This window comes from Coregonus clupeaformis, chromosome 24, assembly GCF_020615455.1.
Source record: "Coregonus clupeaformis isolate EN_2021a chromosome 24, ASM2061545v1, whole genome shotgun sequence".
NCBI lineage: Eukaryota > Metazoa > Chordata > Actinopteri > Salmoniformes > Salmonidae > Coregonus > Coregonus clupeaformis.
The window spans coordinates 13,003,315-13,031,146 of NC_059215.1; the positions used below are offsets into that span (position 1 = coordinate 13,003,315).

The window sequence follows — 27,832 nt, forward strand, 5'->3', positions numbered from 1 at the left end:
GATTGCTTCTGTGGACAGGTGTCTTTTATACAGTTAACAAACTGAGATTAGGAGCACTCCGTTTAAGAGTGTGCTCCTAATCTCAGCTCGTTACCTGTATAAAAAGGCACCTGGGAGCCAGAAATCTTTCTGATTGAGAGGGGGTCAAATACTTATTTCCCTCATTAAAATGCAAGTCAATTTATAACATTTTTGGACATGCGTTTTTCTGGATTTTTTGTTGTTATTCTGTCTCTCACTGTTCAAATAAACCTACCATTAAAATTATAGACTGATAATGTCTTTGTCAGTGGGCAAACGTACAAAATCAGCAGGGGATCAAATACTTTTTTCCCCCTCACTGTATTTTCCCTATTTAACTTCTCATTAAAACAAAATGTATTTACATATTTGTTTTAATACATATTTAATTGGCTTATCTACAGTAGAACTCCAAGACAATACAAATAGGCTTTAAGTGCAAATAAATATTCAGAAGCTGGATCATGAGCCAGAGTCCTTGATCCCTCAAAGAACTAGCACACTTTACAAAATAAGTATACTGCATCAATTCCATGGTCTCCTTATAAAACCAACCTTTTTAGATTTACCTGATATTTACACAATTAAGACTTGTCCAAGGCCAATGACTAGAGCTAAACTTAGTGAAAGCCCATTGATTCTCTTTGAACCAGATTTTGTTCATGAACTCGAGGTTACGTTCAACACATCTGCAACCTGGTCTATGAAACCATTGTTGACCTTTGGTGGTATGACATATCAAACTGCATTATTTTTTGTGAGTTAAAAAATATATATATATCGCAGAGGATAAGATTTCCTTAAATATCTTCATTTCAGAGGGGGTAAAACTGGCTTTATGATGCATGGTCGCCCTGAAGAGCAACTGCCATACATATGGGGGAATTTTAACATCAGAATGTAAGCAATGAGATAAAGCAGGCTTAGATTAAGTAATGAAGTTAGGCCACTCTTTATGCACAAGCTTCCAAATGGGAGTGAACCAATACATTCTTCATAGTGAGGTTCCATATCATCACGTAATAGAGCTTCCTTTGAAAGGATATGAACCATTCCCGGTGTCTGGGAGGGGCTGCTGTATTGTTAAGCGGAAGGGTATTTGATTCGGGGGCACCGTCATAGCAGCCAGTTCTCCGTGACTCCTTTCTCAATTAGCAGGAGACGACTAAGGTAAAGTAGGCTCCTTGGCACTACAAAAATAGAAATAAAATACAGTTAAACATCTCCCAAAAATACATTTATTTATATACTGATAATAGCTATCTGCCCAACTAAACAAAAACCAACGAGGACCTGTGGAACACAAACTGGGTAAATTTGTTGGACTTTGACACATATGACTGAATGGCTGCCACAACATGACAGCTTGAAGCCAAGATGGAGATCATTATGGTTCAGTTCAAGGTTCATGCTCACCCTTCAAAAAAACAAAACATTTTGCAGTTCACTGCCAATTCATTCTCGATCACATACCAACCATCTTTTCTTATCTCAAATTAAATAAAAATGGTGTGCTCAGAAGCCCATCTTCTTACCATGGCCGAGGATGCTACAACTCATTGTCTTCAGAGTTTTTAGTGGCCACATTTCCTGAGTAGCCACTTCGAGAGCTGTAACCCAGAAGTCGAGCACTGGTCATCATGACTATTTCTCACCCTTAGAAAACCGCCACCATTGCCCACCACCTAAGTGACTACCCATCTAGACCTCTTCAATGACAGACACACCAACCAGCTCAATGCTAAAAGACCAATCCATTTCTGACATGGCCATTGCCTTCACTTTGCTCCACTACTGTGGCTGGTCTGCGTGTGTATTGATATCAAACACCAGAAAGCTTTACAAACGTAAATCATGCAGCATTGGTAGAAACCGGCATCGGTGGCAACGATGCGAGTGTAAGAACACATGAAACTGAGCTCCAAACATTTTAGTGAGCTATGAAGAAAAGAGGGAGGAGCCATGACTGGAAGCAAGCATTGGTTGGATGTTAGTTAATGAAATGAGAACTTCTTACCTTCGTTTAACTTTGTAGAATACAAATACTGCAACACCAAGTACGACTAGAAAGAAAAAGAAGTATGAATCCATAAGGTATTATTCTGTTTAACATCTGAAGTAGTTCATTTTTACTTGGCATACATTTTAAAACCCAAAACATACCTGATCCTTTTCCTTATTGTGAATATAATGGAAAAATAATATTGGCATGACAAGTGGTATTGTTATAGGTCTGTATGCCAGTAACAAAAGCAAATTACAAATTACTTTATCAGTTCTGCACAAGAAACAAAATACTCCCAAGGTATTAAAAAGCATATATATTGGTGAGTATTTTTGTTAGAAAATAATTAATGGTACAGCAACAAGTACACAATTGTTGAATGATAACTTGAAAACAAAATGTTGCCAATCCAATGAATCTCTTCATCAGAAGAATAGTTCTGTGAATTTGACTATTTTCCCACTTATTAGCTTATTATGATGTTAATGTTACATCACTAATGTTGGACTGCAATAGCCTATAGTCTCTTCCTTGATTGATATTGTTGTTATCCACATAGCTCGTCATTAAAAAACAACATCTGCTGCAACTTACCAAGTACACCTACAACACAGCCTGCTATTAACCCAGTGTTGTCTGTAAATAAATAAGCATACACAGAAGGAAGGAAGGTGACATGAATTTGCAGTGAAGGCGAGTCATCACTAAATTGCCTAAATACTGCTTGAACCATCAAAGAGAACATCATATACTGTACAACATCGATAGATAGCAACTGAGTGATAGCTAACTGTTGTAACATCATATATAACACCAATAGATAGCAACTAGGTGATAGCTAACTGTTGTAACAACATCATATACATCATCAATAGACAGCAAATAGGTGATAAATAATGGTTGTAACAACATTAGGGATGGGCATGGTTATTCGAATATGAATGGAGTTGTTGTAGACATTGGACAGGGAGCGCAGCAAATTAGCCTCAAATTTCCTAGCTACTTTAGCTAGCTAGCTGGCTACTGTAGCTAGCTGGCTTAACAACGATTTGATGCAGTCAAGGCACTATAAGATAGTATGATGAACAAACTTGTTGCAGCCTTAAGTTATCTAACTAGCGCGAGTCGGTTAGGCTACTTTCTCTCTCCAACTCCGTGCCACATAGACTGTCAGATCGCAGCACACCGGCTCCCTCCCGAGTCACGAGAGCTAGTCTCCATTGAAGTAAATAAAAATAACACAAAAAAAGTTCATTTAAAACATATTTAGACTATCCGGATATCCGGAAAAAAATGCCCATCCTTACATCATATACAACACCAATAGATAGCAACTGGGGCATAGCTTACCGCTGGGCTTCGGGGTTTGATCAGTGGGACCAGGTACATGCTCTTCTACATAAAGAAGTGATATTTGGGTTAACACACACACACACAGGAAACTGACGTTAGATAAAACAAATCAAATGAATGTAGTGAAAGTATGAGGTGGTGTTGGTGGTAGAGCTCGGCGATATGGAAAAAAATATCCATATTGCGATGCATTTCCTGAATTGGTGTGATAACGATCAATAGAACAATAAGTTAATCATAATAATATTTTGTAAAAAACAGTTACACATTGTTATCATCAATCTTTAAACTACTAGTTTGATGGTTGAAGCCATCAATTGTCCGATTAACAAAATCACCCATATTAGCAAACATTTCATTTCAAACTTCACATTTCTCTAGTATAGGCAACTTTTTGTAATGAACAATATCAGCAAAATCCCTGCGATAAGTGATCGGTATGGTCGGTGTAGAGAATTAAGTTTATCATTCCAGCTCTAGTTAGTGGCATGGCACACTGGTGAACAAACTAGTGTTACATTTCAACACATCCAATATTTTATTTCCGTGTTAGAGATAGGGTTCAGCCGTTTATGAGGACAGAGTGATGATTACTTCATGCATTTGATGGGTTATGTTTTCCCCATAACTACTTGACAGGTACATTGTTACATATTCAGATCACAAGCCATCTTCTGTTTCAGATGAAGGAGAGTGATGGAGAAAAGCCACCATAAACTACCACTGGATGCCAATCAGATTCAATTTGAATGTATAATTCAAGTGTCAATGAAAGTGTAGACAATCATATCTCTTTGGACACAAATTACTAGGGGAATGTAGTGAGAATATTAGGTTGAGTATATTTCAAAAGAACCAATGATGATTCTGCACCTCAGAAACAGACTATGACATAAGACTTTTAAGCAGGTCAACATTCACAAGGCCGCAGGGCCAGACGGATTACCAGGACGTGTACTCGGAGCATGTGCTGACCAACTGGCAAGTGTCTTCACTGACATTTTCAACATGTCCCTGACTGAGTCTGTAATACTAACGTTTCAAGCAGACCACCATAGTCCCCGTGCCCAAGGACTCTAAGATAACCTGCCTAAATGACTACCGACCCGTAGCACTGACGTCTGTAGCCATGAAGTGCTTTGAAAGGCTGGTCATGGCTCACATCAACACCATTATCCCAGAAACCCTAGACCCACTCCAATTTGCATACCGCCCCAACAGATCCACAGATGATGCAATCTCTATTGCACTCCACACTGCCCTTTCCCACCTGGACAATAGGAACACCTACGTGAGAATGCTATTCATTGACTACAGCTCAGCATTCAACACCATAGTGTCCTCAAAGCTCATCACTAAGCTAAGGATCCTGGGACTAAACACCTCCCTCTGCAACTGGATCCTGGACTTCCTGACGGGCCGCCCCCCAGGTGGTAAGGGTAGGTAACGACACATCTGCCACACTGATCCTCAACACGGGGGCCCCTCAGAGGTGCGTGCTCAGTCCCCTCCTGTACTCCCTGTTCACCCATGACTGCATGGCCAGGCACGACTCCAACACCATCATTAAGTTTACCGACGACACAACAGTGGTAGGCCTGATCACCGACAACGATGAGACAGCCTATAGGGAGGTGGTCAGAGACCTGGCCGTGTGGTGCCAGGATAACAACCTCTCCCTCAACGTGACCAAGACAAAGGAGATGATTGTGGACTACAGGAAAAAAAAAGAGGACTGAGCACGCCCCCATTCTCATCGCCGGGGCTGTAGTGGAACAGGTTGAGAGCTTCAAGTTCCTTGGTGTCCACATCACCAACGAACTATCATGGTCCAAACACACCAAGACAGTCGTGAAGAGGGCACGACAAAGCCTATTCCCCCCTCAGGAGACTGAAAAGATTTGGCATGGGTCCTCAGATCCTCAAAAAATTCTACAGCTGCACCATCGAGAGCATCCTGACTGGTTGCATCACCGCCTGGTATGGCAACTCCTTGGCATCCGACCGCAAGGCACTACAGAGGGTAGTGCGTACGGCCCAGTACATCACTGGGGCCAAGCTTCCTGCCATCCAGGACCTCTATACCAGGCGGTGTCAGAGGAAGGCCCTCAAAATTGTCAAAGACTCCAGCCACCCTAGTCATAGACGGTTCTCTCTGCTACCGCACGGCAAGCGGTACCGGAGTGCCAAGTCTAGGTCCAAAAGACTTCTTAACAGCTTCTACCCCCAAGCCATAAGACTCCTGAACAGCTAATCATGGCTACCCGGACTATTTGCACTGCCCCCCCCACCCCATATTTTTACGCTGCTGCTACTCTGTTAATTATTTATGCATAGTCACTTTAACTCTACCCACATGTACATATTACTTCAACTACCTCAACTAGCCGGTGCCCCAGCACATTGACTCTGCACCGGTACACCCCTGTATATTATAGCCTCCCTACTGTTATTTTATTTTACTTCTGCTCTTTTTTTCTCAACACTTTGTTTTATTCTACTTTTTTATTAAAAATAAATGCACTGTTGGTTAAGGGCTGTAAGTAAGTATTTCACTGTAATCTCTGCACCTGTTGTATTCGGCGCATGTGGCCAATAAAATTTGATTTGATGTAACTTGGTGTTGAAGTCCTTCCAAAGCCTCAGACAGACCCTACTGGGTTATTGTATTACCACAAAGGATCAAAGGTTAGGCTAATACAATGAGTTAAGGTGTTACGTGCCAAAGTGTTAGCAAACAACTTCTATTTAGGCTAGGTAATGCTATGGAGACCACAGAGTGCTGAAGGGCGTAAAAAAAAAAAAAATCGCCTGTCCTCGGTTGCAACACTCACTACCAAGTTCCAAACTTGTCAGCACAAGAACTGTTCGTCGGGAGCTTCATGAAATGGGTTTCCATGGCCAAGCAGCCGCACACAAGCCTAAGATCACCATGCGCAATGCCAAGCTTTGGCTGGAGTGATGTAAAGCTCGCCGCCATTGGACTATGGTGTAGTGGAAACACGTTCGCTGGAGTGATGAATCACGCTTCACCATCTGGCAGTCCGACAGACGAATCTGGGTTTGGCGGATGCCAGGAGAACGCTACCTACCCGAATGCATAGTGCCAACTGCAAAATTTGGTGGAGGAGGAATAATGATCTGGGGCTGTTTTTCATGGTTCGGGCTAGGCCCCTTGGTTTCAGTGAAGGGACATCTTAACGCTACAGCATACAATGACATTCTACATGATTCTGTGCTTCCAACTTTTGTGGCAGCACTTTGGGGAAGGCCTTCCCTGTTTCAGCATGACAATGCCCCCGTGCACAAAGCAAGGTCCATACAGAAATGATTTGTCGAGATCAGTGTGGAAGAACTTTACTGGCCTGCACAGAGCCCTGATCTCAACCCTATCGAACACATTTGGGATGAATTGGAACGCTGACTGCGAGCCAGGCCTAATCGCCCAACATCAGTGCCCGACCTCACTAATGCTATTGTGGCTGAATGGAAGCAAGACCCCACAGCAATGTTCCAACATCTAGAGGAAAGCCTTCCCAGAAGAGTGGAGGCTGTTATAGCAGCAAAAGGGGGGACTAACTCCATATTAATGGCCATGATTTTGGAATTAGATGTTTGACGAGCAGGTGTATACATACATAAAAAGGTTTTACACACCTACTCATTCAAGGGTTTTTCTTTGTTTTTATTATTTTTTACATTGTAGAATAATAGTGAAGACATCAAAACTATGAAATAACATATGGAATCATGTAGTAACCAAAAAAAAGTGTTAAACAAATCAAAACATATTTTATTTTTGAGATTCTTCAAAGTAGCCACCCTTTGCCTTGATGACAGCTTTGCACACTCTTGGCATTCTCTCAACCAGCTTCACCTGGAATGCTTTTCCAACAGTCTTGAATGAGTTCCCACATATGCTGAGCACTTGTTGGCTGCTTTTCCTTCACTCTGCGGTCTGACTCATCCCAAACCATCTCAATTGGGTTAAGGTCAGGGGATTGTGGAGGCAAGGTAATCTGATGCAGCACTCCATCACTCTCCTTCTTGGTCAAATAGCCCTTACACAGCCTGGAGGTGTGTTGGGTCATTGTCCTGTTGAAAAACAAATGATAGTCCCACAAAGCCCAAACCAGATGGGATGGCGTATCGCTGCAGAATGCTGTGGTAGCCGTGCTGGTTAAGTGTGCCTTGAATTCTAAATAAAATCACAGAAAATCACATTGTAGGATTTTTTATGAATTTATTTGCAAATTATGGTGGAAAATAAGTATTTGGTCACCTACAAACAAGCAAGATTTCTGGCTCTCACAGACCTGTAACTTCTTCTTTAAGAGGCTCCTCTGTCCTCCACTCGTTACCTGTATTAATGGCACCTGTTTGAACTTGTTATCAGTATAAAAGACACCTGTCCACAACCTCAAACAGTCACACTCCAAACTCCACTATGGCCAAGACCAAAGAGCTGTCAAAGGACACCAGAAACAAAATTGTAGACCTGCACCAGGCTGGGAAGACTGAATCTGCAATAGGTAAGCAGCTTGGTTTGAAGAAATCAACTGTGGGAGCAATTATTAGGAAATGGAAGACATACAAGACCACTGATAATCTCCCTCGATCTGGGGCTCCACGCAAGATCTCACCCCATGGGGTCAAAATGATCACAAGAACGGTGAGCAAAAATCCCAGAACCACACGGGGGGACCTAGTGAATGACCTGCAGAGAGCTGGGACCAAAGTAACAAAGCCTACCATCAGTAACACACTACGCCGCCAGGGACTCAAATCCTGCAGTGCCAGACGTGTCCCCCTGCTTAAGCCAGTACATGTCCAGGCCCGTCTGAAGTTTGCTAGAGTGCATTTGGATGATCCAGAAGAGGATTGGGAGAATGTCATATGGTCAGATGAAACCAAAATATAACTTTTTGGTAAAAACTCAACTCGTCGTGTTTGGAGGACAAAGAATGCTGAGTTGCATCCAAAGAACACCATACTTACTGTGAAGCATGGGGGTGGAAACATCATGCTTTGGGGGCTGTTTTTTCTGCAAAGGGACCAGGACGACTGATCCGTGTAAAGGAAAGAATGAATGGGGCCATGTATCGTGAGATTTTGAGTGAAAACCTCCTTCCATCAGCAAGGGCATTGAAGATGAAACGTGGCTGGAGTCTTTCAGCATGACAATGATCCCAAACACACCGCCCGGGCAATGAAGGAGTGGCTTCGTAAGAAGCATTTCAAGGTCCTGGAGTGGCCTAGCCAGTCTCCAGATCTCAACCCCATAGAAAATCTTTGGAGGGAGTTGAAAGTCTGTGTTGCCCAGCGACAGCCCCAAAACATCACTGCTCTAGAGGAGATCTGCATGGAGGAATGGGCCAAAATACCAGCAACAGTGTGTGAAAGCCTTGTGAAGACTTACAGAAAACTTTTGACCTGTGTCATTGCCAACAAAGGGTATATAACAAAGTATTGAGAAACTTTTGTTATTGACCAAATACTTATTTTCCACCATAATTTGCTAATAAATTCATAAAAAAATCCTACAATGTGATTTTCTGGATTTTTTTTTCTCATTTTGTCTGTCATATTTGACGTGTACCTATGATGAAAATTACAGGCCCCTCTCATCTTTTTAAGTGGGAGAACTTGCACAATTGGTGGCTGACTAAATACTTTTTTTCCCCCACTGTAACTCTGGGTATTCCATTCCTGTGGCGGTCCTCATGAGAGCCAGTTTCATCATAGCGCTTGATGCTTTTTGCGACTGCACTTGAAGAAAATGTCAAAGTTCTTGAAATGTTCAGTATTGACTGACCTTCATGTCTTACAGTAATGATGGGACTGTCGTTTCTCTTACCTTATTTGAGCTGTTCTTGCCATAATATGGCCTTGGTCTTTTACCAAATAGGGCTATCTTATGTATACCCCCCTACCTTGTCACAACACAACTGATTGGCTCAAATGCATTAAGGAGGAAAGAAAGTCCACAAATTAACTTTTAAGAAGGCACACCTGTTAATTGATATGCATTCCAGGTGACTACGCCATGAAGCTGGTTGAGAGAATGCCAAGAGTGTGCAAAGCTGTCATCAAGGCAAAGGGTGGCCATTTGAAAAATCTCAAATATAAAATATATTTTGATTTGTTTAACACTTTTTTGGTTACTACGTGATTCCATGTGTTATTTCATAATTTGGATGTCTTCACTATTATTCTACAATGTAAAACATTTGTTTGTTTTTTAAACCTTGAATGAGTAGATTATATATCACATACATAAACTCAGCAAAAAAAGAAACGTCCTCTCACTGTCAACTGCGTTTATTTTCAGCAAACTTAACATGTGTAATTATTTGTATGAACATAACATGATTCAACAACTGAGACATAAACTGAACAAATTTCACAGACATGTGACTAACAGAAATTGAATAATGTGTCCCTGAACAAAGGGGGGGGTCAAAATCAAAAGTAACAGTAAGTATCTGGTGTGACCACCAGCTGCATTAAGTACGGCAGTGCATCTCCTCCTCATGGACTGCACTAGATTTGCCAGTTCTTGCTGTGAGATGTTACCCCACTCTTCCACCAAGGCACCTGCAAGTTCCCAGACATTTCTGGGGGGGAATGGCCCTAGCCATCACCCTCCGATTCAACAGGTCCCAGACGTGCTCAATGGGATTGATATCCGGGATCTTCGCTGGCCATTGCAGACACTGACATTCCTGTCTTGCAGGAAATCATGCACAGAAGGAGCAGTATGGCTGGTGGCATTGTCATGCTGGAGGGTCATGTCAGGATGAGCCTGCAGGAAGGGTACCACATGAGGGAGGAGGATGTCCTCCCTGTAACGCACAGCGTTGAGATTGCCTGCAATGACAACAAGCTCAGTCCGATGATGCTGTGACACACCGCCTCAGACCATGACGGACCCTCCACATCGATCCCGCTCCAGAGTACAGGCCTCGGTTTAACGCTCATTCAAATCAAATGTTATTTGTCACATACACGTGTTTAGCAGATGTTATAGCGGGTGTAGCGAAATGCTTCTGCTTCTAGCTCCGACAGTGCAGTAATATCTAACAATTTGACAACATATACCTAATACACACAAAACTAGTAAGGAATGGAATTTAAGAAAATATACATATATGGACAAGCAATGACAGAGCGGCATTGACTAAGAGTAGAATATTATAGTATAGAATGCAGTATATACACATGAGAGGAGTAGTGCAAGATATGTAAACATTAAAGTGACTGTAACCATTATTAAAGTGACTAGTGTTCCATTTCTTAATGTGGCCAGTGATTTCAATAGGCAGCAGCAGCCTCTAATGTGCTAGTGATGGCTATTTAGCAGTCTGATGGCCTTGAGATAGAAGCGGTTTTTAATTATCACGGTCCCAGCTTTGATGCACCTGTACTGACCTCGCCTTCTGGATGATAGCGGGGTGAACAGGCAGTGGCTCGGGTGGTTGATGTCCTTGATTATCTTTTTGGCCTTCCTGTGACATCGGGTGCTGTATGTGTCTTGGAGGGCGGGTAGTTTGCCCCCGATAATGCGTTCAGCAGACCGCACCACCCTCTGGAGAGCCCTGCAGTTGCGGGCGGTGCAGTTGTCGTACCAGTTGGTGATACAGCCCGACAGGATGCTCTCAATTGTGCATCTGTAAAGGTTTGTGAGGGTTTTAGGTGCCAAGCCGAATTTCTTCAGCCTCCTGAGGTTGAAGAGGCTCTGTTGCGCCGCCTTCTCCACACTGTCTGCGTGGGTGGACCATTTCAGTTTGTCGGTGATGTGTACGCCAAGGAACTTCAAGCTTTCCACCTTCTCCACTGCGGTCCCGTCGATGTGGATAGGGGGGTGCACCCTCTGCGGTTTCCTGAAGTCCACGATCATCTCCTTTGTTTTGTTGACATTGAGTGAGGTTATTTTCCTGGCACCACACTCCCAGAGCCCTCACCTCCTCCCTGTAGGCGGTCTCGTCATTGTTGGTAATCAAGCTTACTACTGTTGTGTCGTCTGCAAACTTGATGATTGAGTTGGAGACGTGCTTGGCCACGCAGTGGGTTTGTGCCTATAGGCGATGTTGTTGCCGGTGATGTCTGGTGAGGACCTGCCTTACAACAGGCCTACAAGCCCTCAGTCCAGCCTCTCTCAGCCTATTGCGGACAGTCTGAGCATTGATGGAGGGATTGTGCGTTCCTGGTGTAACTCAGGCAGTTGTTGTTGCCATCCTGTTCCTGTCCCGCAGGTGTGATGTTCGGGTGTACCGATCCTGTGCAGGTGTTGTTACACGTGGTCTGCCACTGCGAGGACGATCAGCTGTCCGTCCTGTCTCCCTGTAGCGCTGTCTTAGGCGTCTCACAGTACGGACATTGCAATTTATTGCCCTGGCCACATCTGCAGTCCTCATGCCTCCTTGCAGCATGCCTAAGGCACGTTCACGCAGATGAGCAGGGACCCTGGGCATCTTTCTTTTGGTGTTTTTCAGAGTCAGTAGAAAGGCCTCTTTAGTGTCCTAAGTTTTCATAACTGTGACCTTAATTGCCTACCGTCTGTAAGCTGTTAGTGTCTTAACGACCGTTCCACAGGTGCATGTTCATTAATTGTTTATGGTTCATTGAACAAGCATGGGAAACAGTGTTTAAACCCTTTACAATGAAGATCTGTGAAGTTATTGATTTTTTCAAATTATCTTTGAAAGACAGGGTCCTGAAAAAGGGACGTTTCTTTTTTGCTGAGTTTACATACATACATATTAGGGCTAACCCCATTTAGTCGACTGGTCGATTGTTTGGTCGACAGGCTGTTGGTCGACCTAGATTTAAAAGTCAAGCAGTGGCAAATATGTATGGCAAAAAATATGTATGGCACACACGACACCTGTCTGATTCATGCCTGTCTGAGTGAACTAATCCATTGTGGAAGCCTCGGGGATGGCACACCAGTTTCACATTTACCATAATTTCTCATCTACAATGTTTGTTTGGTTACGGTAATTTTTGGTTAATGCATTTAAAATATATTATTATTATTATTATTATTATCGTTGTCATTGTAGGAGTGGACACGTTGTTTGCAGAGTGCACAACCTAGGCTTATTCATTGTCTTCTGTTTGAAGCGCTCCTGTCAATCTTGAGTAACGACACTCACCTGATTATGCATAGAACTAGGCCTAGGCTAACTGGCCTGCGTGCAAATGCAGGCTTATAAAATGTGCCCATTTGGGGTTTTGATAGTTTTATTTTGAACAAGATATTTTCTACCTGCGGTGCTGCAATGTTTTTTATTTATTTGTTGGCTTTATGTAGGCTATTTTTACATATTGGCAATGGCAATAAAAGTTACTTTTACATTTGCATCATTTTCATTTAGATAGAATTTTGATTAACCACATATCCCGTGTAGCTCAGTTGGTAGAGCATGGCGCTTGCAACGCCAGGGTTGTGGTTTCGATTCCCACGGGGGGCCAGTATGAAAAATGTATGCACTCACTAACTGTAAGTTAGTGACTAAAATGTAAACATTGATTGAGATATGAAGACTTTATTATAAATAAAATGAAACTGTTCCACAAAAATGTGCATATGAAAACCATAACTGGCACGCAGATCAGTAGAAATGGTATGATAACTTGCCACTCCAAATTGAAAAAAGGTTGCCGACCGCTGGTGTAGCCTACTACCGGCAACTTCAGAAGCATAATAGCAAAATGTGCGAAGGCCAGCAGTAGCCCTAACACACACACACACACACACACACACACAAATTAGATTAGGATTGTGGCAAGCAGTTTTAAAAATGGACTCTACCTTGGGTTGTGGTTCTCTTCGTAGTAGTAGGGGGCTTTGTTGTAGTCAGAAGGGCTATAAAAGGCATGACATATAATTAGGCCACTAACTATTATTTTCCGGTCTGTCACAACTTCTTACTGTTATGATCCCTCAACTGCTTTAGTCAGCCAGTGTGGTCTGAGGAGTAGAATGGTCTTGGACAAGATGGCTAGTCAATCACTCAGTGTAAAGGTAGCAGAGGACAATGGAAGGTAAGCAGCTCACTAGACCATAGGGTTATTTGAATGGATCAAAGGTTGAACTTGAACACCAGTTTGAACACCAGTTTGTCTTCAATCGTAACCAGCTTTGTTACTAAAATGCAAAGGCTAGTATCAAGGAACGGATCAAAAACAGGACTGAAATAATAGATAGAAACAAAAATGACCAAATCCAAACTTAATGCATACAGGGAAAATAAATACTTGAGATTGCTATGCACAGGCATGCATATGGTGAAAAATAACAATTAGCATGAACATTAACACACATACCATCTTTTCTTATCAAAAAGGCCTCAATGTGTTTATATGAATTGAGGTGAATTCCATTAAAAAAATACAGTTTGCTGACACATTGGTCCTACACACCAAATAAAGCACAAAATATCTGAGCTAAAATATACAGTGATGGCAAAAAGTATTTGATCCCCTGCTGATTTTGTACGTTTGCCCACTGACAAAGACATTTTTGACATGCGTTTTTCTGGATTTGTTTGTTGTTATTCTGTCTCTCACTGTTCAAATAAACCTACCATAAAAATTATAGACTGATAATTTCTTTCAGTGGGCAAACGTACAAAATCAGCAGGGGATCAAATACTTTTTTCCCTCACTGTAGGCTAAAGTGTGTTAAATAAACACTGAAATCAGTCTTACCTCTGCATGTAGGGAAAGGAGCTGACCAGCCTTCTATTTCACAGGTCAGACTGGCTTGTCCATCCATCTCATATCCAGCGTTGCACTTATATGTCACAAAAGACTTGTACATATAGGGGGGACGGCCTTCAATCCGAACGGCATTCTCAACAACAGGACGAGGACATGAGACCACTGCAGACATAAACAAAGAGAGATGTAATTAGCTACAAGTTATAGGCTACTTGAAGTAATAAATAAATGTTATAACCACCCATTTATGAATCCTGCAACTAATCATTATCTATTCAATAAATAGGGTAGATTCTATTGTAACAAGGGGTTGGAACCGGTTCAGGGAACAGAACCGAAGACCGGACAATAACTTCCCCGTTGGGGAGATGCAGCGATGAGACAAGATCATAATTTCATCACAATTGGATATCAAGAAATTGGGGAGAAAAAGGGGGTAATTCATAAAAATAAATAAAAAGAGCCTATGCGAAGGCCTCACTTTGTGTACCTGCCCCTTCCCCTCCGAAGCATAGGCTACTACTGACATTACAAGCGTGATTCAGAAATTAGGGAGAGATTTTTAATTACAGAAGAATGGATTAACTCTTTCATTGTTAGTTAAGGATACTATAGTTATCACGTTTCACTTCGGATTTATTAACTACGAAAAGGTAAGACGTGATTTTAATTCTGGTGTCGCTCTGCACACACAAGCTTTTTAGCTAGCTAGCTAGCTAGCTCTGACCCACTTTAAACCAACTCTCGGAAGTTCAAAGACATTCAAAGTTCCTCCATAGGTATAATTCTATGGGCCTAATTCAGATAACGCATGTAATAAAAGATGCTCAGCATTTCAAGCCAAGCCTCCTCCTCCACCTTCTCGCTCTCTCCCCATCTGCAAAATGTCAGTCGCATCTCACACACTACACTAAACAACTAGGCTATAGCTTGCCTGCTCCATAAAATGCTGCTCTATCCACACTCATTTGTGAAGTAATTTAACGTCAAGCTAAATGTAAAAAAAAATAATAATAATTAAGGAACATAAAGGAATTATATAAACCAGTACTTTTTGGGGCTTCCAACTGGTTCCAAACTTTATTTTGCAGGTCGGAACAGTGGAACGGAACAAAAATAATACTGGTTCTGTTCAGAACTAAATGATTAGAAAATAATTTCGGTTCCAACCCGATTGTAACCCACTTCCTCTGAGCTCAATGTTGCATCATGGTTTTTAGAATAGGCCTACACATTATACATGTTTTAGACTGCTTGCTTAGCCTGTCTCATGCACATCTGTGCTTATGTTTAAGCCCATCATTAAGTTTGCCGACGACACAACAGTGGTAGGCCTGATCACCGACAACGATGAGACAGCCTATAGGGAGGAGGTCAGAGATCTGGCCGAGTGGTGCCAGGAACACAACCTCTCCCTCAACGTGACCAAGACAAAGGAGATGATTGTGGACTACAGGAAAAAAAAGAGGACTGAGCACGCCCCCATTCTCATCGACGGGGCTGTAGTGGAACAGGTTGAGAGCTTCAAGTTCCTTGGTGTCCACATCACCAACGAACTATCATGGTCCAAACACACCAAGACAGTCATGAAGAGGGCACGACAAAGCCTATTCCCCCTCAGGAGACTGAAAAGATTTGGCATGGGTCCTCAGATCCTCAAAAAATTCTACAGCTGCACCATCGAGAGCATCCTGACTGGTTGCATCACCGCCTGGTATGGCAACTGCTTGGCCTCCGACCGCAAGGCACTACAGAGGGTAGTGCGTACGGCCCAGTACATCACTGGGGCAAAGCTTCCTGCCATCCAGGACCTCTATACCAGGCGGTGTCAGAGGAAGGCCCTCAAAATTGTCAAAGACTCCAGCCACCCTAGTCATAGACTGTTCTCTCTGCTACCGCACAGCAAGCGGTACCGAGTGCCAAGTCTAGGTCCAAAAGACTTCTCAACAGCTTCTACCCCCAAGCCATAAGACTCCTGAACAGCTAATCATGGCTACCCGGACTATTTGCACTGCCCCCCCCACCCCATCCTTTTACGCTGCTGCTACTCTGTTAATTATTTATGCATAGTCACTTTAACTCTACCCACATGTACATATTACCTCAACTACCTCAACTAGCCGGTGCCCCCGCACATTGACTCTGCAACGGTACCCCCCTGTATATATAGCCTCCCTACTGTCAATTTATTTTACTTCTGCTCTTTTTTTTCCTCAACACTTTTTTTTGTTGTTGTTTTATTTTTACTTTTTTTTGTTTAAAATAAATGCACTGTTGGTTAAGGGCTGTAAGTAAGCATTTCACTGTAATGTCTGCACCTGTTGTATTCGGCGCATGTGACCAATAAAATGTGATTTGATTTGATTTGATGTTTCATTTTGTTAGGCTAGATACTGTGATATTTATAAATTAATTTTTCAGAGGTCGTCATCTGGACCCTAGTCTTAGAGGAGTTGCCAACAACCGGATGTATCTGGTTTTCAAGGATACAGCTAATTTAACCTTCCTTTCCGCTGAAAACCGGATGTGGGAACTCCACTCAGGCATTTTCTTTTACGCCTGCTACATAAGGTTGTCTGGACCCTGACGGTGCCCACGATTGTGTGGTGGAGGAAGGAAGTGGAAGCCCAAATAGATTTGATGAGCGTGAGCAGTTCATGTGAGCAGTTCTATGGTTTTGTCAACAACCATACTTACGACCATTTAAAAAAAGAATGGTAAAAAAGGAAAGCTATCAACGTACTTTTACACTCAGGTGGAGCTGGCTGGAATTCTCCATTCTCAGAGCAGGTTATGAATTTTGTTCCAACCAGAGTGTAATCCTTCTCACAGCCATATTGCACTACACTTCCATAGTTATACGTCTCTTCAGGTGGGACAACAGGCCCACCGTTGACAATGGTGGGGGGCTTTCCACACTTCACCACTGCAGATTAGAGCACAACCACAGTTATGATCAGTTATGAAGAGTTTTGATTTAGGCACAAGCACAGAACTGTTAAAGTTATTGTTATTTTCACTTGACATGCTCCTTCAGATTACTAACCTTCACATACAGGAACTCTGCCATCCCAGCCTCCGTCCATACAGGTCCTTACACTGCTGCCCACAAGCAAATAGCTGAAAAAGAGAAAGATTAGACAATATGAGACAGTATCTGGAGCTTTGCTTTTAGGACAACAAGGGTTACAACAGAGACTGTTCACAGCTCTGATCAAGATATTAATGACAGATAATATTCAAAAAATAAAAACATTTGGTTGAGCTTTTAGGTAGGGGAAGTTTGATTAAGGCCTATTTGGAAATCACAAAAGTAGGCCTTCAAATGGACAGCTTTGTGAAACATGACAGTTGACATGTTAACTCTAAGAAATCACATCTAACACTCAAGAAAGCATTCGGGGGGAGGAGAGAGAGAGAGAGAGAGAGAAAGCAAATAGCCTTGCACTGACCCAGTGTTACAGGTAGCAACAACCTTGTCGCCAAACAAGACCCCCTCAGAGAGATCAAAATTGCCGTTCATCACTTCTCCTGGGGAGCCACACGACTTCCCTGAAACAACCATAGAGAAAACCAGTCAGACTTTCAAAATGACAGAGTGGCAAAGAGTTGAATGTTAGCACAAAACAGGTCCGAATTCCAGGCTAGTATTTCAATAAGATCTATGGATGGGCAATGAATATATCAAGTTGCGAGTGGGTAACTAAAAACTGGAAACATTTACAAGAATATGGCATAACTTTAAAGAACAAAAACAAAGACAATTATATTACTTTCGCATTTCAGTTTCACTTCACTCCACACGCCAGCAGTACAGGTGACTGTACGAGACCCTCCTGCACGGACATATCCAATTGTACAGTCAAAAGTGACTGTTGCTCCGTCTACAAATGTCTCTTGAAGGATGAAGTCATTTGACAAAACCATGTTTGGCCCTCCTATGGGTTTGGTGCAGTTTTGAGCTGAAAGAGGTGGAGACAAAATGGAGTTAATGTTAATGACCAAGGTGAACAAATACAGGAGACAACACCGTCAATTCAACCCATAAACTGTAGTAGTGTAAGCTTCAAACCACCGTCTGTAGACAGAGACATGCCAAGAAATAGGATTCTGATTCTATACAGATATGACCCCACCTTGAATAGTGAGAAACATCAAGGCCAGCTGGACCATCCATATCATCAAGGACCAACAGACGTTAGAGGGCTGCATGACGTCTTCTTTTCCTGTAACAAGCAGCAGCACACAATTTCCTGGATTGGTTGGTTTGCTTGTACTGTAACGTTTTGCCAGATCGCCACCTAAGCAGATTAACTTCTCTTAATATCCACTTGCCGTAATCACGCTGTTGAGAAGGAAAACACACTGTCAAACACAAAGATCTGTGAGTTAGGGTAGCCATATAGATAGCTAGCTAGCCTAACGTTAGTTTGCTGGTAACGTTACTAGCGGAGCCTAGGACATTGCACAGACAATCGAACTCGTCCAAAACAATGGAATTACCATGGAAACGCATATGGGAAAGGGCCATGGGGGGGAAGATCCAGAGTCTCCTCATTACCCCCCAGCAAAATTAGCTTACATTTAGGCTATTGTTTGTGTATTTCACACTGTTGAAATAAAAAGTATAACACTTGTATGGATGTCAACCCCAACACATGCTCATGTCATCGTTGACATGACTACCACCACAGATTTCTGTATGCTAGCTATGCTAACCAGCTTAAACGAAAGGGAGTTAACATTTAGCTAAACCTGAAAAGGGACAACTTCTATATGTTGTACAGCGAAAACAGCCCAATGCACTATATATACGCACAAAAGTATGTGGACAACCTCTCAAATTAGTGGATTCGCCTATTTCAGCCACACTCGTTGCTGACAGGTGTATAAAATCAAGCATACAGCAATGCAATCTTTATAGACAAACATTGGCAGTAGAATGGCCTTACTGAAGAGCTCAGTGACTTTCAACATGGCACCGTCATAGGATGCCACATTTCCAACAAGTCAGTTTGTCAAATTTCTGCCCTGCTAGAGCTGCCCAGTCAACTGTATGTGCTGTTATTTTGAAGTGGAAACATCTAGGAGCAACAATGGCTGCGAAGTGGTAGGCCACACAAGCTCACAGAACGGGAACGTTGAGTGCTGTAGCGCGTAGAAATCGTCTGTCCTCGTTTGCAACACTCACTACCGAGTTCCAAACTGCCTCTGGAAGCAACGTCAGCACAATAACTGCTCATCGGGAGCTTCATGAAATGGGTTTCCATGGCCGAGCAGCGCACACAAGCCTAAGATCACCATGTGCAATGCCAAGCATCTGCTGGAGTGGTGTAAAGCTCGCCGCCATTGGACTCAGTGGAAACGCTTTCTCTGGAGTGATGAATCACGCTTCACCATCTGGCATTCCGGACAAATCTGGGTTTGGCGGATACCAGGAGAACGCTACCTGCCCCAATGCATAGTGCCAACTGTAAAGTTTGGTGGAGGAGGAATAATGATCTGGGGCTGTTTTTCATGGTCGGGATCCAGTGAAGGGAAATCTTAACGCTACAGCATACAATGACATTTATACGATTCTGTGGTTCCATCTTTGTGGCAACAATTTAGGGAAGGCTTTTTCCTGTTTCAGTATGACAATGCCCCCGTGCACAAAGCGAGGTCCATACAGAAATTGTTTGTCGAGTTCGGTGTGGAAGAACTTGACTGGCCCGCACAGAGCCCTGACCTCAACCCCATCTAACACCTTTGGGATAAATTGGAACGCCAACTGCGAGCCAGGCCTAATCGCCCAACATCAGTGCCCGACCTCACTAATGCTTGTGGCTGAATGGAAGAAAGTCCCCGCCGCAATGTTCCAACATCTAGTGGAAACCCAGCTAGCACAGTGGATATGGGCCGATTCCGGCTGAGAGTCAGACTCGGCCGACTTCATGTGGCCTTCGGCAGTATTACTTATGGCTAGGATGCGGGGATTGAGCTCGGGCCAATTCCGGTGTGAGTTATCTGGCCCAAATGTATTACTTGGGGCTCGGGCCGATTGTGGCTACTGTCTGGCAGATGATTACACAGGCTGCTTTAAATAATTACAATTTCATTATTTATTTTTCCATAAAATGGTAGTTCAAATAGAATTTATACGTTAGACAAACTAAATTTAGATTTCAGCTTCGAAAGTCATTTTGCGTGGCCGTATTCAGTGTGGCTACTTGTTGAGTTTAAACATCCATGGTGGACCACCACCTGCACTCGTGCAGATCTACTTCCTGTCTACCAGCGCACAAGTTAATGAGGAGCTTGCTATTCCAACTGTTATAAACTGTCACTAGAGCTCGACCATCAAGACGGTAGGTAAATCAAATCAAATTTTATTTGCCACATGCGCCGAATACAACAGGTGTAGACCTTACAGTGAAATGCTTACTTACAAGCCCTTAACCAACAATGAAGTTAAGAAAAAAACAAGTGTTAAGTAAAAAATGGATAAGTAAAAAAAAAAAAAAAAAAAAATTTAAAGAGCAGCAGTAAAATAAAATAAACAGTAGGGAGGCTATATCAATGTGCGGGGGCACCGGTTAGTCGAGGGTATTGAGATAATATGTACATGTGGGTAGAGTTAAAGTGACTATGCATAGATAAACAGAGTAGCAGCAGTGTAAAAGGGGGGGGCAATGCAAATAGTCCGGGTAGCCATGATTAGCTGTTCAGGAGTCTTATGGCTTGGGGGTAGAAGCTGTTAAGAAGCCTTTTGGACCTAGACTTGGCGCTCCGGTACCGCTTGCCGTGCGGTAGCAGAGAGAACAGTCTATGACTAGGGTGGCTGGAGTCTTTGACAATTTTTAGGGCCTTCCTCTGACACCGCCTGGTATAGAGGTCCTGGATGGCAGGAAGCTTGGCCCCAGTGATGTACTGGGCCGTAAGCATTACCCTCTGTAGTGCCTTGCGGTCGGAGGCCGAGCAGTTGCCATACCAGGCGGTGATGCAACCAGTCAAGATGCTCTTGATGGTGCTGTAGAACCTTTTGAGGATCTGAGGCTAAATGGCATATTATTATTATTATTATTATTATTATTATTATTATTATTATTATTACTACTGAGGACCCATGCCAAATATTTTCAGTCTCCTGAGGGGGAATAGGCTTTGTCGTGCCCTCTTCACGACTGTCTTGGTGTGTTTGGACCATGATAGTTTGTTGGTGATGTGGACACCAAGGCACTTGAAGCTCTCAACCTGTTCCACTACAGCCCCGTCCATGAGAATGGGGGCGTCCTCAGTCCTCTTTTTTTTTTCATCTCCTTTGACTTGATCACGTTCAGGGAGAGGTTGTTATCCTTATAGGCTGTCTCATCGTTGTCGGTGATCAGGCCTACCACTGTTGTGTCGTCGGCAAACAATGATGGTGTTGGAGTCGTGCCTGGCCATGCAGTCATGGGTGAAAAGGAGTACAGGAGGTGACTGAGCACGCACCCCTGAGGGGCCCCCGTGTTGAGGATAAGCGTGGCAGATGTGTTGTTACCTACCCTTACCACCTGGGGGCGGCCCGTCAGGAAGTCCAGGATCCAGTTGCAGAGGGAGGTGTTTAGTCCCTGGGTCAGCTTAGTGATGAGCTTTGAGGGCACTATGGTGTTGAACGCTGAGCTACAGTCAATTAATAGCATTCTCACGTAGGTGTTCCTCTTGTCCAGGTGGGAAAGGGCAGTGTGGAGTGCAATAGAGATTGCATCATCTGTGGATCTGTTGGGGCGGTATGCAAATTGGAGTGGGTCTAGGGGTTCTGGGATAGACCCCTTTTGTTAAGATGGAAACAAAATAGCTAGCCAGCTAATTATTATTTTGTGACAGTTCTGACGTGAAAGGTAATCTATTTATGATATTTTGTTTGTGGTATTGGATGTCCATAATGGATAAATCTTCACAACAAGACCGATTGAATTATTCACTAACAGAGTTAACATTCTCTATAGAATCAAGGAGATCCTTAGAGTCACTCAAACTGTTATCTAAGGAGTAAAGATTCTCATAAAACTTAGTGGTAAAGTGTGATACCAACTCTCTATCCTCAGAGGTTACCCCATTAATCTTAAGTATTCGAAGTGTGTCGAGTTCCCCTTCTCCTCTTTTCCAAATTAAAAAAGTATCTGTTCTTTTCGCCTTTTTCAAGCCATTGTTTTCTGAATCTTATGAAGGCTCCTCTAGCCTTTTCCTCATAAAATGTATCTAGATGACTCTGTAAATCATTCAATTTAGCTTTTATTTAGCTTTTTCGTTAAAATCAAGATGCTCAATCTCTGTGATATCAGCAATTTTCTTAGAGAGCTCAGCTACCTCACATCTCCTTCTTAAAGCAAGCCGTTTCCCATAAGTAATACAGGCTGAGCAGATTTTAAATTTCAGCAGTTCCCAATATTTCCCATATTCTGCATTAGAGGTAGCTAAATTCCAGTAAACAGAAATTAGATTCTTAATCACATTTTTTAAATCATCATGTAATAACAATGCGTTATTCAATTTCCGATAACCACCAGAGTATTTCTCATCATTACTGCACACTCTCACAGTCAGCCATATGACTTTATGATCCGTCAGGACAGCAGACAGTATTTTTACCTCTACAGTGTTAACCTCTAGTCTTGAGCCCATCACCCACAAGTTAATTCTTGATTGTAGTGAACAATCTCTATTACTCCATGTGTACTGTTTCTCTCCAGGGTTTTTAACTCACCATGTCAATTAGGTCCAGGCTTTGGCAGAAATTCACCAACTTATTCACACCAATGTTAGGCCTAAGGGACAATCTAGCACTCATAATAAACCATGTTAAAATCCCCACCAACTATAATCTGACTGTATGGATATTTTCTCAGAAGGCTTAAGAATGTCCTCAATTTCCTCTAGAAGTAAGTTATTTGGAGGACTAGAACAGTATCCATATACATTACACAACACAAATAATCGGTCCATGTGGTTGATGACCGCCACTAGCCAATGTCCATTTGAGTAAACAGAAATGTCCCTTTGAAATTGTGTGCTAAAATTGCAACCCCAGCTGACTGATTAGTCCTGTGGGCCAAGAAAATGTCACTGCCCCACTGATTTTTCCAAAACTTATAATCCTCTTTGCATGAATGTGTTTCTTGAACGAATACAAGATCTGCATTGCAGTCCTTACAAAGCAAACAAAAACGCTTTCCTCTTCAACAGGTATCCCCCTGGCATTGATTGACAAACTTAAAATCCATATATACAAAATAGAAAGAAAAATCCTATGCAATCTCAACTCTACCCTCTCTATAAAAGGTGCTTCATATATGTATTAACATAAGTCTTAACTTGTACACCATAACACCAGAATTCAAAACTAGAACGCTCAGTTTGTTGTAGGGAATGGGCTACCTTGTAAGCCTACCGGCGGAGCAAATCAACCATGTCGAATTTATTTTCCGTCGGTGAAAAAGGCTCTGATTCCCTTGTAGTATGCAACCCTTCCTTGATTTCAGGCCTGTTGGACGAGAGGCCACAACTTTGCCTTTGCTGCCTTGTCTGCTGCAGTCAGGTCCTCACCGAATCTAAATTCTCTCTCTTTCAGAAAGGCGCTTTCCTTTGCTTTCTTCCAAACCGCATCTCTCGCTGTGTGGAAAGCGAACTGGATGATGATTGAGCGGCTGCCGATGGCATCTTGCTTCTTCTCAATACGATGGGCGACATCCACAGCCATATATCCTTCGGGGAAGTCCGGAGCCACACGGTTACATATGTCACTTACAATGCGCTTCACATTCTCACCCTGGCCCTCCGGGCAGGGGCGGTGTGTTCATTAGGGCGATATGGGCGATGCTCTGCCAAACGGGAAAAGGAAGGGATTTTTTTTCTAATCAATTATATCACGGCAACAGTAGTTATCAGTGTTCTAATCTAGACGTCTGATCTGCCACTAAATGTCCAATCAGGCTAAAGTCGTGCTTCAAATGGCCCCGCCCCTTTTGGGGCGATTTCAGTCAGGTTGAAAATCGCCCCAGAAGTCTCTCATAGACTCTCATGTAAAATCTTTTTTTTTCAAATATCAGAGCTTTCAATACAATCTCTATGGGTTCCGGGAGGGCTTGCACTTACGCGCTTTCGTCATACGTAACATAACCATGAACGTAACTAAGAAAAGAGCGGGTAGCAGCGTCAATCAATTCACGTACTACTGTCAAGATGGCTAGCGTTCAGTGCAACTCGATTGTCTCTTTGAAAGAAGTTCCTTTTTGTCGCGAACAAATCAAGATAAATTGGCAACGAAACAATTAGGACCTCCCAGACCAAATTTAATAATTCAACAGGTTTCTACTAAAGGGGGAAAGTCCTACACCTGAGGATTTTCCAAAAATTGGTACGAACGAAAAACCTGGCTAGCAGGCTGCGATGTAGCTAATGCAGTCTTCTGCTACCCCTGCTTACTCTTTCACCCTGAAGGCGGCATGGCAGACAGCACCGCTTGGACAGCGACTGGTGTAACGGACATGCACCATCTTTCAGAAAAGATTAAGAAACATGAGCTGTCAAAGACCCACATGGATAGCTGTTTGAGATTGTCTGCTTTGGGGAGAGTGAACATTGCCACTCAACTGAATGAGGGATACAGGCTAGCTGTCCGCCGCCACAACGATGAGGTTAGCAAGAACCGCCACATCCTCAGCCGGCTAATCCAGTGTGTGAAGTTTTGCGGAGTGTTTGAGTTAGCTTTGCGAGGCAAAGATGAAACTGAGGGCTCCACCAACCCTGGTATTTTTCTTGGACTTGTCAACTTTGTGGCACAATTAGATGAGGTGTTTTATGGAAATGCATATTGTTTATGCAGTGTTGAGGAATGTGAAAGAACACCCTTGATTATTTTTACTGTGATAACTTATTTTGCTTTTGTAAGCCAACACTTTTGAGATCAGTCAATAAATGCTTCTGGTATTGACTTATATGCTGCCCCTGTCTTCATGTTGTTGCTGGACATATCTTTTTTTAAATGTGTGTAGGTCACCTAAATCATCAGAAAAATTGCCCCCCCTGAGAATTTTTTCAGGAGCCGCCACTGCCTCCGGGACACCATAAAGCCGTAGCCCCCACCTTCTCCGGCATCGCTGTGCTTCCGACAAGCGCTCTTGCATGTCGGCGATGGTCTTCTCCTGTGCAGTGCATTTATCAGAGGTTGCACGTTTATGCTCTTCTATACTCTCGTATGCATGATTCAGAGAGGTCTCGAGGTCAACGATTTTTGATGTGTTTTCGCGTATCATTTTCTCCAGACCATCGACTCTTTCGTTTATCTTTGCAGTGACAGCATCGATTATGTTGACCTGGAGTTCCCGCAAAGACAATTATTTTTGGGTGCAGGACTATTGGTTGGAGTTTCTGAATCAACCGAAAGTCCAGATTCCTCAATTTCTTCTCCTGAGGAGTCAGGTGGCGGTTTCTCTCCGGTGTATGAGTGGTCAGCTAGCAACTGCCTTCTCCTCCCTTTGCTCTTTCGCACATTATTTTCTTCAATTTTGCCAAGTTTCAGATCAAATTAGCGGTCTACTGAGCGTTGTTCTCTATTGTGTTTACTATACACCGTGTTTTGTTAACTTTTATCCCTCATATTTACTTAAATGTAAGGTTACTCGGAGCAAGATAAAATCCCGTCTGCACTCGCCGCCATCTTCCGCAACCAGAACAAACTCGGATATTGTAGCTGGATCAGCTTGCTACCCTGTTAGCGTACATTGCTAGCTGGCACTTTCTATATTAATTTCCAATAATGATAATCTATGGTATTTGGAAAAGTCTTACCTTATTGTTCAAATGGTCTGTATACTTTCTTCAAATGGCAACTCTGTCAAATATTTGTATAACTAACTCACTGTTCTTGCTGCTGCTTCTTCTTCTTCTTCTTCTTCTTCTTCTATGCTATCATGGAGGTCTGCAAACAATCGTTTAAGTGCATGCCGCCACCTACTGTTCAAGAATGTACGATCAATCATGATCTGCCCAATTCTGTACTGCCATGAAAATAAAAATAAAAACCAAAAAAATCACTAACTTCTACCACACCCTACCCCATTAAACTGTAACTATATCATGCAGAAACACTCCACCCTTAGGATTGTTCAGCATCTTTTTTAATATATACAGTGCATTCGAAAAGTATTCAGACCCCTTGACTTTTTCCACATTTTGTTATGTTACACCCATATTCTAAAACGTATTAAATTGTCTCCCCCCCCCCCTCATCATTCTACACACAATACCCCATAATGACAAAGCAAAAACAGATTTTCAGAATGTTTTGCAAATGTATATAGATTTTTTTTATTTATGTATCACATTTACATAAGTATTCAGACCCTTTACTCAGTACTTTGTTGAAGCACCTTTGGCAGCGATTACAGCCTCGAGTCTTCTTGGGTATGATAATACAAGCTTGGTACACCTGTATTTGAGAAGTTTCTCCCAATCTTCTCTGCAGATCCTCTCAAGCTCTGTCAGGTTGGATGGGGAGTGTCGCTGCACAGCTATTTTCAGGTCTCTACAGAGATGTTCGATCGGGTTCAAGTCCGGGCTCTGGCTGGGCCACTCAAGGACATTCAGACTTGTCCCGAAGCCACTCCTGTGTTGTCTTGTGTGCTTAGGGTCGTTGTCCTGTTGGAAGGTGAACCTTCGGCCCAGTCTGAGGTTCTTCGCACTCTGGAGCAGGTTTTCATCAAGCATCTCTCTGTACTTTGCTCTGTTCATCTTTCCCTCGATCCTGACTAGTCTCCCAGTCCCTGCCACTGAAAAACATCCCCACAGCATGATGCTGCCACCACCATGCTTCACTGTAGGGATGGTGCCAGGTTTCCTCCAGACGTGATGCTTGGCATTAAGGCCAAAGAGTTCAATCTTGGTTTCATCAGACCAGAGAATCTTGTTTCTCATGGTCTGAGAGTCTTTTAGGTGCCTTTTGGCAAACTACAAGCGGGCTGTCATGTGCCTTTTCCTGAGGAGTGGCTTCCGTCTGGCCACTCTACCATAAAGGAAAATTATATTTCAACACTGTCTGCTCTGTCAAATTTACAAACTGCTAAACTTAGAACCAATCAGAACTCCCGTACATACCCCTCGTGATGAAGGCAGACAATGGCCTGCTTCTATCTACGATATAAACAAAGCCTCTGATCTGCTGTCAGTGTGTGTTAAGAGGATCCAATGTTAGCTCCCAAAGACTGAAATAAGATAAATATCTGTTTTCGAGTACACTTGAAATATGCAGAATGCAATATGAATGGTCTTGATCGTATGAAGCGGTAACTCCATTGACCATTTAGCCAATTAATTGAAACTTAGCCAATGTCATTGTCTAGCCTAGCCAGCTAATACTGTAAACATCAATGTGCCTGCACAGGAATCTAGTGTTTCATTAGCTATCTCTCTGTCAGTGAATTGAATTTTGAATCATGTTTTGTCATGATTGTCTCATATCAAGCAACTAGCTGCAGCCTTAAAGAAATACAATCATATAATTTGCATAGAAACCCAAATAAAAGCATGTAATGTAGATAGAAAGATGTGTTTTTGTCATGTACGCTAGAATGGAGGTTTACAAATGACAACTGCATATGCATATTAGCCAATACATATGTTATAGCCTACACATCTGGCATACCTTGCAATACAATCTTCTCTAAAAACAGTTGTATAATGTGCTCTGCAATAAGATAACCAGTTTGG

General features: G+C 42.7%; 2 protein-coding genes across 5 annotated transcripts in view; both read right to left on the reverse strand.

The window, feature by feature from the left end:
• Positions 1-279: 279 nt before the first annotated feature.
• On the reverse strand, positions 280-26,021 carry LOC121538008 (membrane cofactor protein). 4 transcript variants are annotated; one of them, XM_041845737.1, is made up of 13 exons: positions 25,916-26,021; positions 18,244-18,333; positions 17,881-18,069; positions 17,560-17,659; positions 17,154-17,227; positions 16,851-17,033; positions 14,096-14,269; positions 13,197-13,250; positions 3,377-3,421; positions 2,621-2,662; positions 2,039-2,084; positions 1,557-1,631; positions 280-1,211 (listed from the first exon to the last, which is right to left on the reverse strand). In XM_041845737.1, exons 2-12 carry the CDS (start codon positions 18,317-18,319, stop codon positions 1,571-1,573), a joined length of 1,044 nt encoding a protein of 347 aa, XP_041701671.1. In that variant the 5' UTR covers positions 18,320-18,333; positions 25,916-26,021; the 3' UTR covers positions 280-1,211; positions 1,557-1,570. The 4 variants fall into 4 exon arrangements, with proteins under 4 accessions (XP_041701671.1, XP_041701670.1, XP_041701674.1 ...); XM_041845736.1 differs by having other exon boundaries at positions 18,244-18,452; XM_041845740.1 differs by lacking the exon at positions 13,197-13,250 and having other exon boundaries at positions 18,244-18,452.
• The window catches only part of LOC123481791 (complement decay-accelerating factor-like), a gene marked incomplete at its 5' end in the record, with an annotated part of 28,242 nt that continues 24,013 nt past the window's right edge, over positions 23,604-27,832 (reverse strand). Inside the window, one exon of the mRNA XM_045206805.1 lies at positions 23,604-23,830. Coding sequence (XP_045062740.1) covers positions 23,604-23,830 — 227 coding nt within the window. The remainder of the gene's footprint in view (positions 23,831-27,832) is intronic.